The following is a 12,701-nucleotide window of genomic DNA, read 5'->3' on the forward strand; positions in this document are numbered from 1 at the left end:
GTTAAAGTTGAACTAGATGTCTTCCTTACCTATATCTTACAAAGTCCTATATTTTACCTAAAATCCCAGCTCTGTCACCTGATATTACTGTTTAATAATTTACCTTTTACAGAGACCAATATTTTGCTATGTTAAAGACCTTTTCAATTTGACATTTTATGGAATCAAAGACTCTTCTTTTCCCTTAAACCCGCATCCATGTTCCTTAAAATAAACATTTTTTTCTCTAAAGTCTAAAATCTAGACTCTACAATCTAGACAGATAATGGTTAAGAACACGGGCTCAAATCCCAGCTCTGCCTCTTAAGAGTTGTGTTATCTTGTGCAAGTCATTTACCATTTAAGCTTCAGTTCCTGATTTATAATTGAATGGGGTTAATAAAAATACTTACTTCATAGGAATATATACAGTTAATGCATATAAAAAGCTTGGAAGTACCTGGCTTCTAGGAATTGGTCAGTAAATTAAATTCTTCAAAAAATATTTACTGAACACCTACTAGGGGCTAGCACTGTTCTAGGTACTGCAGATATAGTTGCACTGATTATTAAATGTAATTCTGGCTGTTATGGAACTTACATTTCTCTTGGGGGAAGACAGACAACTAAAAATACATCATACAATATAATGTCAGGTAAACATAACCATAACAAAGAGAATTAAGAAGAGGGGAACATAAGGAGGTAAGGTGTTATTTCACACATGGTAGTCAGAAAAGGCCTCTCTGATGAAATGACATTTGAACAGAGACTAAACTAAATAAAGAACAGGGCCTGTGCATCCCAAAGTGTTTCCTAATTATAAAGATGATGATTATGAGTGATCAAAAACCCGTGTACAACATGACCTTCACTCCCATATCTTTACACAGGCTTTGGGAGGTAGTGTAGGAGAAATCAGCCAGTGGAGGGTGGGCATGAGTGGGTAGGGCACTCATTAGCTTTATTATCATGAGAAAGTTAAATACTTTCTCTAATTTAGATTGCGTAGTTTCCTGTACCTCTGGAGATAAGAAAGAGACTCCCTTGGCCACTGTGTCCTCTAGTTAGTCATATGATGTTATACATACATTCTCATGGGTAAGAGAGAAATAAATGGAAAGAGAGAAGTAAGTTACTATAAACAGAAATTATATTGAGACCAAAATAGCATTCTTTATGTAGGCTAAAATTGAAGTCTGGCAAGATAGAAATTAGATGTTTTACAGCACATTATATGGTCAAAGACATTAACTTCTTACACAAATTAAATCAAGAAAGAGATTCCAGTTATAAGAGTACAAACAGTTCCCAAAGGAAGATACATAACAGATAAAACCACCATAAAAAAATCCATATCAATTTGTTCTCCACTCATAATTGAAAATTATCTACTTTCATAACCTCTGCTTTGTGATTTTCTTTTAAAAGAGTGATATGATTCTTTAAATCAAATGCATACCAATATTTACCACACACTGAGATAATTACTTGCATATTTCAAATATCAGTACTTTAGATCAGGTTAATAGCTAGATTAACTTCAAATTTCTACCTCATAAAACAATCATATGTAGCCCCTTAATCTTCTATAGCTTTCAGTTTAGTTATTTTCATAGATAGTGCTATAAAATGATGGGATATTCAGCTCCACAGCCAGTGCTGGGGGTTTGGGAGAAAGAGAATAATTGGCTATGTAGCAGTCCAGAGAATCTACTCCATTTATCTAAGCTCATTTCATGGACAATTTTATATTATGAGGGATATAGCTTTATTTGCAATTATATGCTCCTACCCAAGCCCAGATGAGCATTTTTATGTGCCTCTTTTATGGCTTTGATCTCTCAGTTTAGACCTGGCTAAGCAAGAAGACAATGTAAATATTAGGTTGGCTTGTGAAATGAGACGTCACTATCTCTGAAAACTCAGGTGTATCTCATTAACCTAATGCGGTAAAAAGTATCTTCACTGCAGTGAACTTTACTTCATATTGGGATATACTGGAATTGAGTTCAAACTTTCACATGTACAATTAAGTATACAAAACTCCTGTCACTTAAAGTGCTGGAGGAAGGGCAGTGGTGAAGAGATGTCAAAGGACCCCCAGATTTATGGTTTGAGCAGCTAGGTATTTGGTGGTACCACTTATTAAAAAGGAAGAACAAATTTTGTACTTAAAAGTGATAAACTCAGTTTTAGGTGAAAAGTAGAAAATTTTTAGATGTGGAAAAGATATATATCTGAGCTGGAAATATAAATTTGCAAGTCACTGATGTATTAATAGTAAATGAAGCCATGAGAATAGATGACCTTAACTAAAAAAAAGAACTCTTAGAATTCTGTAAAACAACAGCAGTTATTCGTTGATGAAAGAGAAAACATTAATAGACCTTTTTTTTTTTTTTTACTAGAGTTAAAATATGACAACCTGTTCCAGACTAAAGGAGAATTTTTATAGGGTTTTTTTGCAATTAAACGTAAAAAAAAAGTGACTGGAAAAATATGAACAAAGAATGAGCCCATCTCATAATTCTAGAAAATTATGCAAGAAGGACAATTCCTTAGCCACAGAATTAATATTTAGCAACTGACTGTTAAAATCTTCTGTGAGCAGAATGTTAAAACTCAGCCCCTCAATAAAGACTGACTAATATAATACAAGTACAACTATAGACACTATGTTCCAGACTAACAAAGGGAAATATAACAATTGTTTTTTAAGTTTTAAAAGTTTTTTAAATTTTAGGTGAATTTGGATTATATACTAGCATTCTTGGGAATAACACTTGCTTCATATTAAAAGTCATCCCTAGATATGTAAACCTCAAGTCAGCAAATATTAACCTACCAGGTTTTATGACTTTCCTATTTCTACACTGTTCTTCACATGAGACGGCCCCCAAAGGAAAGGGACTTTTGTTGACACCAACCCAATTCCTGGAACATTAAAAGTGCTCAGAAGTTAAGCCAGCTCCATTGTTCCTCCCAGGCCAGGCTCCACAGGTTTTACCTTAAAAACACAAACCTGCCTCATACCCATTCCCTACCTCGCAAATCTCTTAAAGCTCATGAAAGCAATCTGTTCTATGATATATCTTAGAGGTAAAAATGACCTAGAACAATCTCTCGCCCAGCTACCTGGTTGTACATAGTGAAGTTATGATTTACTGGCTTTGTGAAGAGTAGGGTAGTTTTAAAAAATTCCAGTGTCTTATAATATATTGTAACCTTAACACCCAAAATTGAAATTCTAATTTACTCTTGATTGCTGGACATTTTCTTTGACTTCTACATCTCAGAATCTTTTATAAACTGAGCCTTTAAAGTCTGAACCTTATAGTGTGAAGGAAGGCCTCCAGTCTTTCAAGAAAAACTGGGAAGGAAAAAGAAAAAACACAGGCCATTTGCAAACACTGAATAAAAAGGTAACCCATCTCCCATCTTAATAAAACCAAGGAAATTCCATGTTTTGACTATAATTGTTTCCAAACTTCTATAAATAATCTAAGAACTTTATTTACTGTGGGGAATAACTCACAAAGCAGTCTCAAAAAAAAAAAGGTGAATATATGCACCTACCTTAGGAATAGGATTCAGCAGAACTACACCTGATTTCTTAGTGATGACCTGTTTTGTTGTATAGTGATGGTCTATAAGTTGAGGGATATTTGAAAACCCAGTGCCTTCAAAACGATACATGTTCTGGAGAAAGGACAATAAAGTAGAATAAATATGAAGACATTGCTTCAGCAACATTACGTTCATCAATAAAGTTCCATTTAAGAAAAACTATTATTGCACAACAATGTGAAGATACTGAACACTACTGAACTATTATACACTTAAAAATGGTTACGATGGTAAAAATAAAAAAAATTCCAACATGCTAAAAAAATTTACCTTTGCATCAAGAAATTAATTTTCATAATGACTAAATATAATTCAGATTACTAAAAAATAAAAAAGATGAAAAAGAAAAACTTACAGACCTGGAATGCATTTTGCTAAAATAATAACCAAAGGAAATAAAGCATGGGATACATTTAAGTTAAGGAACAAGAAATATGTGTACATATGTTTGCTTATATGTTCCATTTGATAAAATTTTCAAGATAAAAAATAATGTCAAAAGGTTGAGGAAGTATATCCAATATAATAATAAGTATTTTAAGGATACCTCTGATGATCATTTATTTCCCTTTTATCAATACAGTATTGATTGGTTTTTCTACACTGGGGTTATTCATGTATTATTCTTTCACCAAAACCACACAGTCATTCACATTCACTTATATTTGATAAAGAAATAAAATGCTGCAGACACAAAACTGCATATATCAGCATAGTCAAATCGTAGCACTTTTTGATTTCAAAACATCAAGTTAGTAACATTTTGCCAAACTCTGTCAAGACCCCTTTTCTCTGTCTTCATATTTCAAACAGGCATGTAGGTCAGTAATCATAGGGATGAATTGATGGCAATAAGTTTAGCAAAGAAAAAATATCTTATTGGGCCTGTTTTTCAATGCAAAAAGTGTTACAATACAGTGTGATGTAATAAAGGCTTCCATTTGATTGTTCACAAAGAATTCACCTGTATATATACGGGTGATGTGTACAAATACAGATACAAACATGCTCCATTTTAAGAAAACTCTATGCTAAGAAATAAGAAATTTCAAAACTCTCTAAATTTGGATACTATTTACATTACTGGAAGATTATTTTCCCAGTTAAAGGATAAAAAAACATGAACTTCCTTTTCCATAATATAAAATTAGATTCAATTTATCAGAATCTAATTTATATACAGCTTTGTAAATGAATATTTTCGTTTCATCAAGTGAGGAACAAACATGCATTAGCTTATTTTAACACTTAACTATATAGTTCAACTCAAGGCAGTTTGTGTTAAGGGTCAATTCAAGGCAGTTGTTAATAAACTGACTAAAGATTTGTTGCATACAACAGCCAGACCTGCTATGATATATTAGTAAAGATATTTAAGAATATTTCACACTAAGGACAGTAGTCTATTACTAGATGTGCAATGCACTGAGCAATTTCTCTCAATGCCTCAGTTTATTTCAAAACAGAAATAATATTTGGACGTCCTCACACAAAAAGTGTGAGGCCTGAACAAGTATTAACATGCAAATCACTGCTTAGTATACAGTACACACTCAATTATTAAGTCATCATACAAATAATAAACCTTGGATTACAAAAATAATTCCAAATCTGGATATATGATAAGAAACATTTTCAAAGGACACTTAAAAGTGTAAATTACATGTTCTCAAGGAATAATGATTATCTGTAAATAACCAAATATCCTAGAAGTCATTCTTATATGAAAATAAGACATGAAGAAAGGTAAAATGTTATAGATGTGTAACATGTAATAATAACAGTAATATCTGAACCAAATATATGGTCTTGTATACTTGAAAGTTCCTGAGAGTAGATATTAAACATTCCCACTCACACACAAAAAAAGAGTTAATTACGTGGGATGATGGTTGTGTTAATTACCTTGATCTTGGCAATCATTCTACAATGTGTACCAAATCATCATGTTGTACACTTTACATATATACAATTATATTTGCTTATTATTCCTCAATGAAGTATGTGTGTGTGTGTGTGTGTATGTATGTGTGTATATATATACACAAACACACATACACACACACACAGTTTCTCCCTCTGTCTTTCTTCAGTCTCTTAGTAAAGAGCCAGGAAATCCTGTTATAACAGCCCATTCCATTATTTCGCACAAAATTTTTACCTCCCTCAGAATAAAAGCCTAAGTCTTTACCATGGTCGTTAGGGTCCTCTATCATCTCTGTCACCTCATCTCTTACCAAATCCCCCATCCCCCCTCAGTCCCCTCCAGCCACACTCATTTTCTTCTTGTTTTATAAACACACTACACACATTCCCTCCTCAGGGAGTTTACACTTGCTGCTTGAAATAGTTCCTTGGATGGCCGTTTGGGTAATGGCTCCCTTACTTCCTTCTAGTCTTTCATCAAATGTCACCTTTTCAGTGAGGTCTACTCAGGCCATCCAATATCCATTTTCTCACCCCAACTAAACTTCTTACCTCCTTTTCCTTACTAAATTTTTCTCCTTAGAATTTATCACTATCTAACATCACATATATTTTACTTATGTGTCTTGTTTATTGCCTATCTCCTCCTCTAGAATATAAGCTCATGAGATGATAAATTTTTATCTTTGTTTTGTTCATCTGAGTATCCCTCTGGTCAAGAACAGTGCCTGGCATATATTGCCTAGATAAATAAAAGTGTGTGAAATAAATGAAATGCAATGCATATAAAATGACTATAAAGTTAAAGTAAGACAACTTAACATAGAAATGAATACTGGAAAGTTCACACACTCACACAAACTCAAGATGCCCCTGTAGAATGTTTAATAAAAAGTAAGTAATGAGATGAAGTTCACACAGAATGAAATTTTAAAGTCAGCCACTAGTGTCATAAAGCCTTATATAAATTTTTAATATACCTCTTATAACTAGAGAAATAGAGAATAAAATAATAGGAATTTTCAGTTCCCCTTTCTTAAGAACATATCTAGTTTTTAATCTAAAGGTAGTTTTCTGCCATTGACACAGTAATCATGATGAACTAATACAGTGAGTAATACAAGCAGCAGTACTTCCTTCATGGGCTAAAATGAGAAACTGATTCCTAGCAAGTATTTGTTTAAAACAATTCCTCTGACATCAGTGAAGTTCTGAGTCCTAAAACAGTGCAAAACCAATTAATTCACTTCCTTAAAGATGAAGATAATGTAATGAATCTAAAAATGATGCTATGGCTGTTTGCTTATAAAGTTCACCTAAGCAACTAAGGTCAAGAATAATACATTCACGGAACCCTCATGCACTACTGGTGGGAATGTAAATTGGTGTAGCCACTATGGAAAAAAATTTGGAGTTTCCTCAAAAAACTAAAAAGAGAACTACCATATGATGCAGTAATTCAACGTCTTGGTATTTTTCTGAAGAAAATAAAAACAGTAATTAGAAAAGATACATGCACCCCTATGTTTACTACAGCATTATTTACAATAACCAAGGTATGGAAGAGACCTAAGTGTCCATCAATAGATGAATGGATAAAGAAGAATGCATAAAAAACAAGATACACACATACACACAATGCAATATTACTCAGCCATAAAAAAGAATGAAACCTTGCCATTTGTGACAACATGGATGGATTTAGAGCATATCATGCTAAGTGAAATAAGTCAGAGAAAGATAAATATTATATGTGGAATCTAAAAGACAAAACAAACAAGCATAACAAAATAGAAACAGACTCATAGATACAGGGAAGAAATTGGTGGTTGCCAGAGGGGAAGAGGGTAGAGGGATGAAAGAAATAGGTAAGGGAGATTAAGAGGTACATATTTCTAGCTAAACAACAAATAAGTCATGAGGATGTATTGTACAGGATAGGGAATATAGTCAATAATATTGTAATAACTTTGTATAGTGACAGATGGTAACGACTTACGGTGATCATTTTGTAGTGTACACAAATATCAAATTACTATGATGTACACCTGGAACAAAGGTAATATTAGAAGTCAACTGTATAACAATTAAAAATAAAAAAAGAATACATTCACCAAAAATGTTGAGGACTTGTTTCTTGATACATTCAAAATTCTGAATATTATATTTGACTTTGTACAAATCTGTGTAAATTTCTTATAGTTCAGATGACCTGAGGTTGGGTTCACATATAGAGAATTCTTTTTAAATTTTTTCTACATGGCCTTACTAATAATGTGACAGAGAGAATCCACATTAACTTTCAAATAAGAGATTTCTCTTTGGAGCTACTAATGACCTCTTATGTGAATTCCAAAAGAAGCAATAAAAAATAGTAGTAAAAAATAAATTTCTACAAATTCCTACGAAGAGCATTTTGTTGATAGTCATTTGTATTACATTTAAAAAAACCATGTAATATATCATTAAAAAATAAGAAGTATAAATAAAAAATATGTTATGAATCAATCTTTGTAAAATAAGAATTACATAGTTGCACACAATTAAAATATATTTTTAAGATCTCAAAGAATATACAGTGAGCCCGCAAGGGGGTATTAACTGTGAAGCACATGTTCCGTGATACATATTTCTGAATTTTTACTAAGAGTATGCAATATTTTTGTTTTTAAAACATTCACTATATCTAGAATTCATTCCTGATTTATCACTGTGCTACTTAAGAATCAATCATGCATATAGATGAAAAACAATAAAAAGTAGAATCAGATTTTGTTGCTACACATATTTCCAGAGGACTATTATTATGCAAGGAAGTCAGACAGAATAACCACACAAAAATGAGAAGGGGGTTCAATGAATGTGTAATTTGAAATATTAGATCTGAGTAGATCTGAGTAGTAGTAGTAGTAGATCTGAGTAGATCTCCTGAGAAACCATCAAGGATAAGCACGTGTAAGAAAAAAATAAAAAGAAAAGAGGAAAAATCATTTCTGAAAGAGGCCAAGATGAATAAGCTGAATAAAAACAAAAGGCTAGAACACTCCTTTTTTGGGTAATACCCAACAATAAAAATGTAAAACATAAATTTTAGCTTTCTCAAATAAAAAAAGCACACTGACTAGTTATATTACTAGTTAAACCAGTAAACAGGAAGGATTGTTGGGGAATCTGAGGAATAAAATTAGTAACATTTTGGTAAGGCTTTTCCTAGTTAACTCTCATTCATTCTTCGGATGTTGTCTCAAACGTAATTTCCTTAAGTTTTCCAGTTAAAAGTGTTCATAGCACTGTGTATCTTTACAGCACTTAATAAAGTTTATAATTACATATATTGCGTGTGATTTACGAATGACCGTGAACCTCCCCACTAGACTGTAAGCTCCACCATTATATCTCTGGGTCTTAAAAGTACTCACTCAATTAGTATTTCCTGGAAACTAATTAATAAGGATTTGGAATGGCTTTGCTTTATTGTTAAGAAGGAAGTCTCCTAGGTCCCTAATTGTGTGTCTGGGGCACAGAAAATGATATCTTATGCTGATTTCATTTTGACTTCAAGGAACGTATTGCCTTCTCTTGAATCTTTGAATGGCTGGAGTAAAACAGTTAAAATAATCTTAAGTGTACAAGGATAAGAACACAAACTTGGAACTGTCATACAAACAAGTTTTGGGTCTGTATATACTTTCACTTAGTCTTTCTTAAGATCCACAGTATGAATTTAAAAGGTAGTTCAAAGAGCCTAGAGATTGTGGCAAAAAAAACAAAGTAAACCTGTCTGGTACATTCAGAGACTACATCCATCACTTTAAAGTGAAACTCAGCACATAATACACATCCAATAGATATCTGTTGAATGAACTGATGATACAATACACTGAGCTACCCAATTTCACATAGTAACTACTCACAGCCTCCACTTCTGTGCTATTTTTGTTTTATTGGCCCGTATCCCTGGACTCTATAGAATACTTGCTCAATTAGTATTTTTTGATTGAAATGAATGAATAAAAAAGGATGATATGCCATTACATAGAGGATGTTCCCCTAGGTTTTATTTTAAAATATTTACTATGTTGTGATTTTTAAATTCATCACCAGATGTTAATTCAAATGTCTGGCTCAATTATCCTTAAATTTGCATCTTTAATGTTTCTCTGTTCATGAATTCTACTAATGTGTCACCTAGCAGGTCTTAAGCTCACCGAGCAGTAGGCCATACATTTTCAGTTTCACCTTCCTACACTGCATAACATGATACTCTGCCAAAATGTGTTTTTAGCAAATATGTGTCAGATAAATAAAATTAGAGAAATATGAATTGGTATTTTCCTATTAATAATAGCACAAAAAGTTTTTTTCTGAAGTACTTTGTTTTATCACTTCTTTTTGTTTACCTTATACAAAAGCAAGGATTTGATTATATATCAACTTATCAAATGAAACAATGCTATTTGAATCTCTATGAAAATCTGTCAATATTTATGACAAAAGATAAACAGTTTTAGGTACAAACTCTAACTATGGCTTTACATCAAGCACCATAAACAGGTTAGTAACTATGGAATAAGTCAGTAAATAACACTAGAATTACACTGAGATTCAGACACTTAGCTATGCTTAATATATCTGGCTTTATGAAATTAATGTAATTAGTGTCCAATAAAAAGTACAGTTCTCCTTGCTTGAACTAGCTAAAACACCAGATATTCTCTGCTAGAGTAGTAAAAAATGTAAAAATTTAAAGTATCTGCATCCATCTTGATCAGTCATAATGTTCACAGCATGCAGAGTTTCACACCATGTTAAAAAAAATAACTGTGATATGCATACAAAAATAAAGCTTCAAAACAACTGCCAAACTAGACTCTAGTTGACAGAGATAATGTTGCTAAAAATAACGTTATTTGTGATCAATGAATACCTCAAACTTAAATATATAAATTCTAAAATAATACTTTCATTACTATTTAAATTTCACAAATAAATCTCAATAGGAACCAAAAAGAAAATTTTTAAGTTAACTTTTCCAATTACACTGATATTTCATACAAAGTACATTTGTATGTTTTTCCAAATAAACTGTTCAAACAATGGTAAAAATGCCTAATGATCTGCATAGCACTTCACACATTACAAAGAATATATTCACTGTTTGACTCTCACAATCAGTGTATCAGCTATTACTCCCAATTACTTCCTAAACCAGAGCTTGTAAAGTACATATCTGGGCCTGAAACCCAAGTTTTCATTGATTACTATGTGACTTTTTTTCCACAAAATCCTATATTTCTTTATGTCTTCCTCACTTAGGACACCTGACCCCACATTTATGTACAGCTTTTATAATCTACTAATGGATTATAAATTCATTGATTGGAATATAATAGGCAATCATTAAATATCTGGTAATGACTTCCCCCATTTATAAACCCCTTCCAGACAACAGGTATATGAGGAAGGAAATGGGATAATTTTAGACCAAGTAAGATTCACCTCCACAAGAAGAAAAAGAATTAAAATTTCCCCAAACAGTCGATTTCACCTTAAAACTCTTATTTTTCAACTGATTGAAGAACTCAACATTACATAATGAGGGCAAATTAAATAAAATTAGGCAGTGGAAAACCTGAGGCATTTACAGAAATACAAGTACTCTCTTCTTTAAAAGAGATCTTTGCAAAATTTCAATGACAGAGGAAGCCGAATAAAATCTTTAAATGTGAACTTGTAACAATATCTTATTTTTAGAATATATTATGCTGTTCATTTTAGTTACTTAAAACAAAATGGCAATGTTAAAGACAAGTGATAATTTGCAAGTGGACCCTTTCCATTTTGTTTCTAAAAGTACTAAGTTAAATTCCTACAGTTATATTTTAAACTATAAGAGGTAATAAGGGAAATATTTCAGTCTTATTTAATGTATGACATATTTCAAAGAGTAACTTTTAGAGCTTAGAAAATAGAAGGAAACATTCATATAAGATGTAGTTTATAGTTTACCTACCATCTTTCCTTCTACAATTCTCATACCATTTTATAAATATTGTCAACATGGTCACTGGTTGTAATAAGGAAGGTTATCTACATCCATAATTTAAAGGTACATACAAATTTAAAGAAAGTAAGGGATGACATACTATTAGAAACAGGTTGGATGTATAAGAGTAGGCAAATAGGGCTTCCCTGGTGGCGCAGTGGTTGAGAATCTGCCTGCTAATGCAAAGGACATGGGTTCGAGCCCTGGTCTGGGAAGATCCCACATGCCGCGGAGCAACTGGGCCCGTGAGCCACAACTACTGAGCCTGCGCGTCTGGAGCCTGTGCTCTGCAACAAGAGAGGCCGCAATAGTGAGAGGCCCGCGCACCGCGATGAGGAGTGGCCCCCACTTGCCACAACTAGAGAAAGCCCTCACACAAAAACGAAGACCCAACACAGCCCAAAATAAATAAATAAATTTAAATTGTAAAAAAAAAATAAAAAAAGAGTAGGCAAATATAATTATCAAGCTGAAGTCTGAATACTATGCAAAATTAACAAGTAGTATGAAAATTATAATATATACTTTAATATACTTATTTTAACCCATCTGAACAGCATCTATTTTCATTCAAATATAATCCCTAGATGTGACTATACTAAATGCAACTTTTAAATGGCTACTTTTATGGTATGTGAATTTTACCTCAGAATTATATCTATATAGTAGATAGATAATATAATATGCAATATAGATTATCACTAGAACTTATATATATGTGAACTATATATGAACTTGAACATATATGTTCCTAAAACCCTCTGAAGTTCATGTAATGATAATGGTTCAATCTTCTTGTACAGTACTTAGCATCACTATAGTGCCTGGACATAAACTGAAATCCTACAGACAGCCAGCTTGAAAATGCATGCCATTTGATATGATGGGGTAAAAAATGACAAATAGAGGCATCAATTCCTTCCTATGACAAAAATATTAAAAATTTCTCAGTGGGTAAAGTTAAACAAAATTTTGAGATCACTCTTCATCTGTTGAGTGCTTAATAAAGAATGTAACAAATAAGTTTACAATACTTAAACTTCAATAAATAAATCAGTATTAGAACAAGCAATATGCCCAAAACCAGTTTAAAAATTTTTCTTCGATTTCTATTTATTGT

General features: G+C 32.3%; 1 protein-coding gene across 3 annotated transcripts in view; it reads right to left on the minus strand.

The window, feature by feature from the left end:
* The window catches only part of FER (FER tyrosine kinase), a 470,748-nt gene that overhangs the window by 226,645 nt on the left and 231,402 nt on the right, over positions 1-12,701 (minus strand). For all 3 annotated transcript variants that reach the window (XM_082836311.1, XM_082836310.1, XM_082836312.1), the window contains one exon: positions 3,559-3,681. In XM_082836311.1, coding sequence (XP_082692437.1) covers positions 3,559-3,681 — 123 coding nt within the window. The remainder of the gene's footprint in view (positions 1-3,558; positions 3,682-12,701) is intronic.

Source organism: Leucopleurus acutus (genome assembly GCF_964270905.1).
Source record: "Leucopleurus acutus genome assembly, chromosome: 3".
Lineage (NCBI taxonomy): Eukaryota > Metazoa > Chordata > Mammalia > Artiodactyla > Delphinidae > Leucopleurus > Leucopleurus acutus.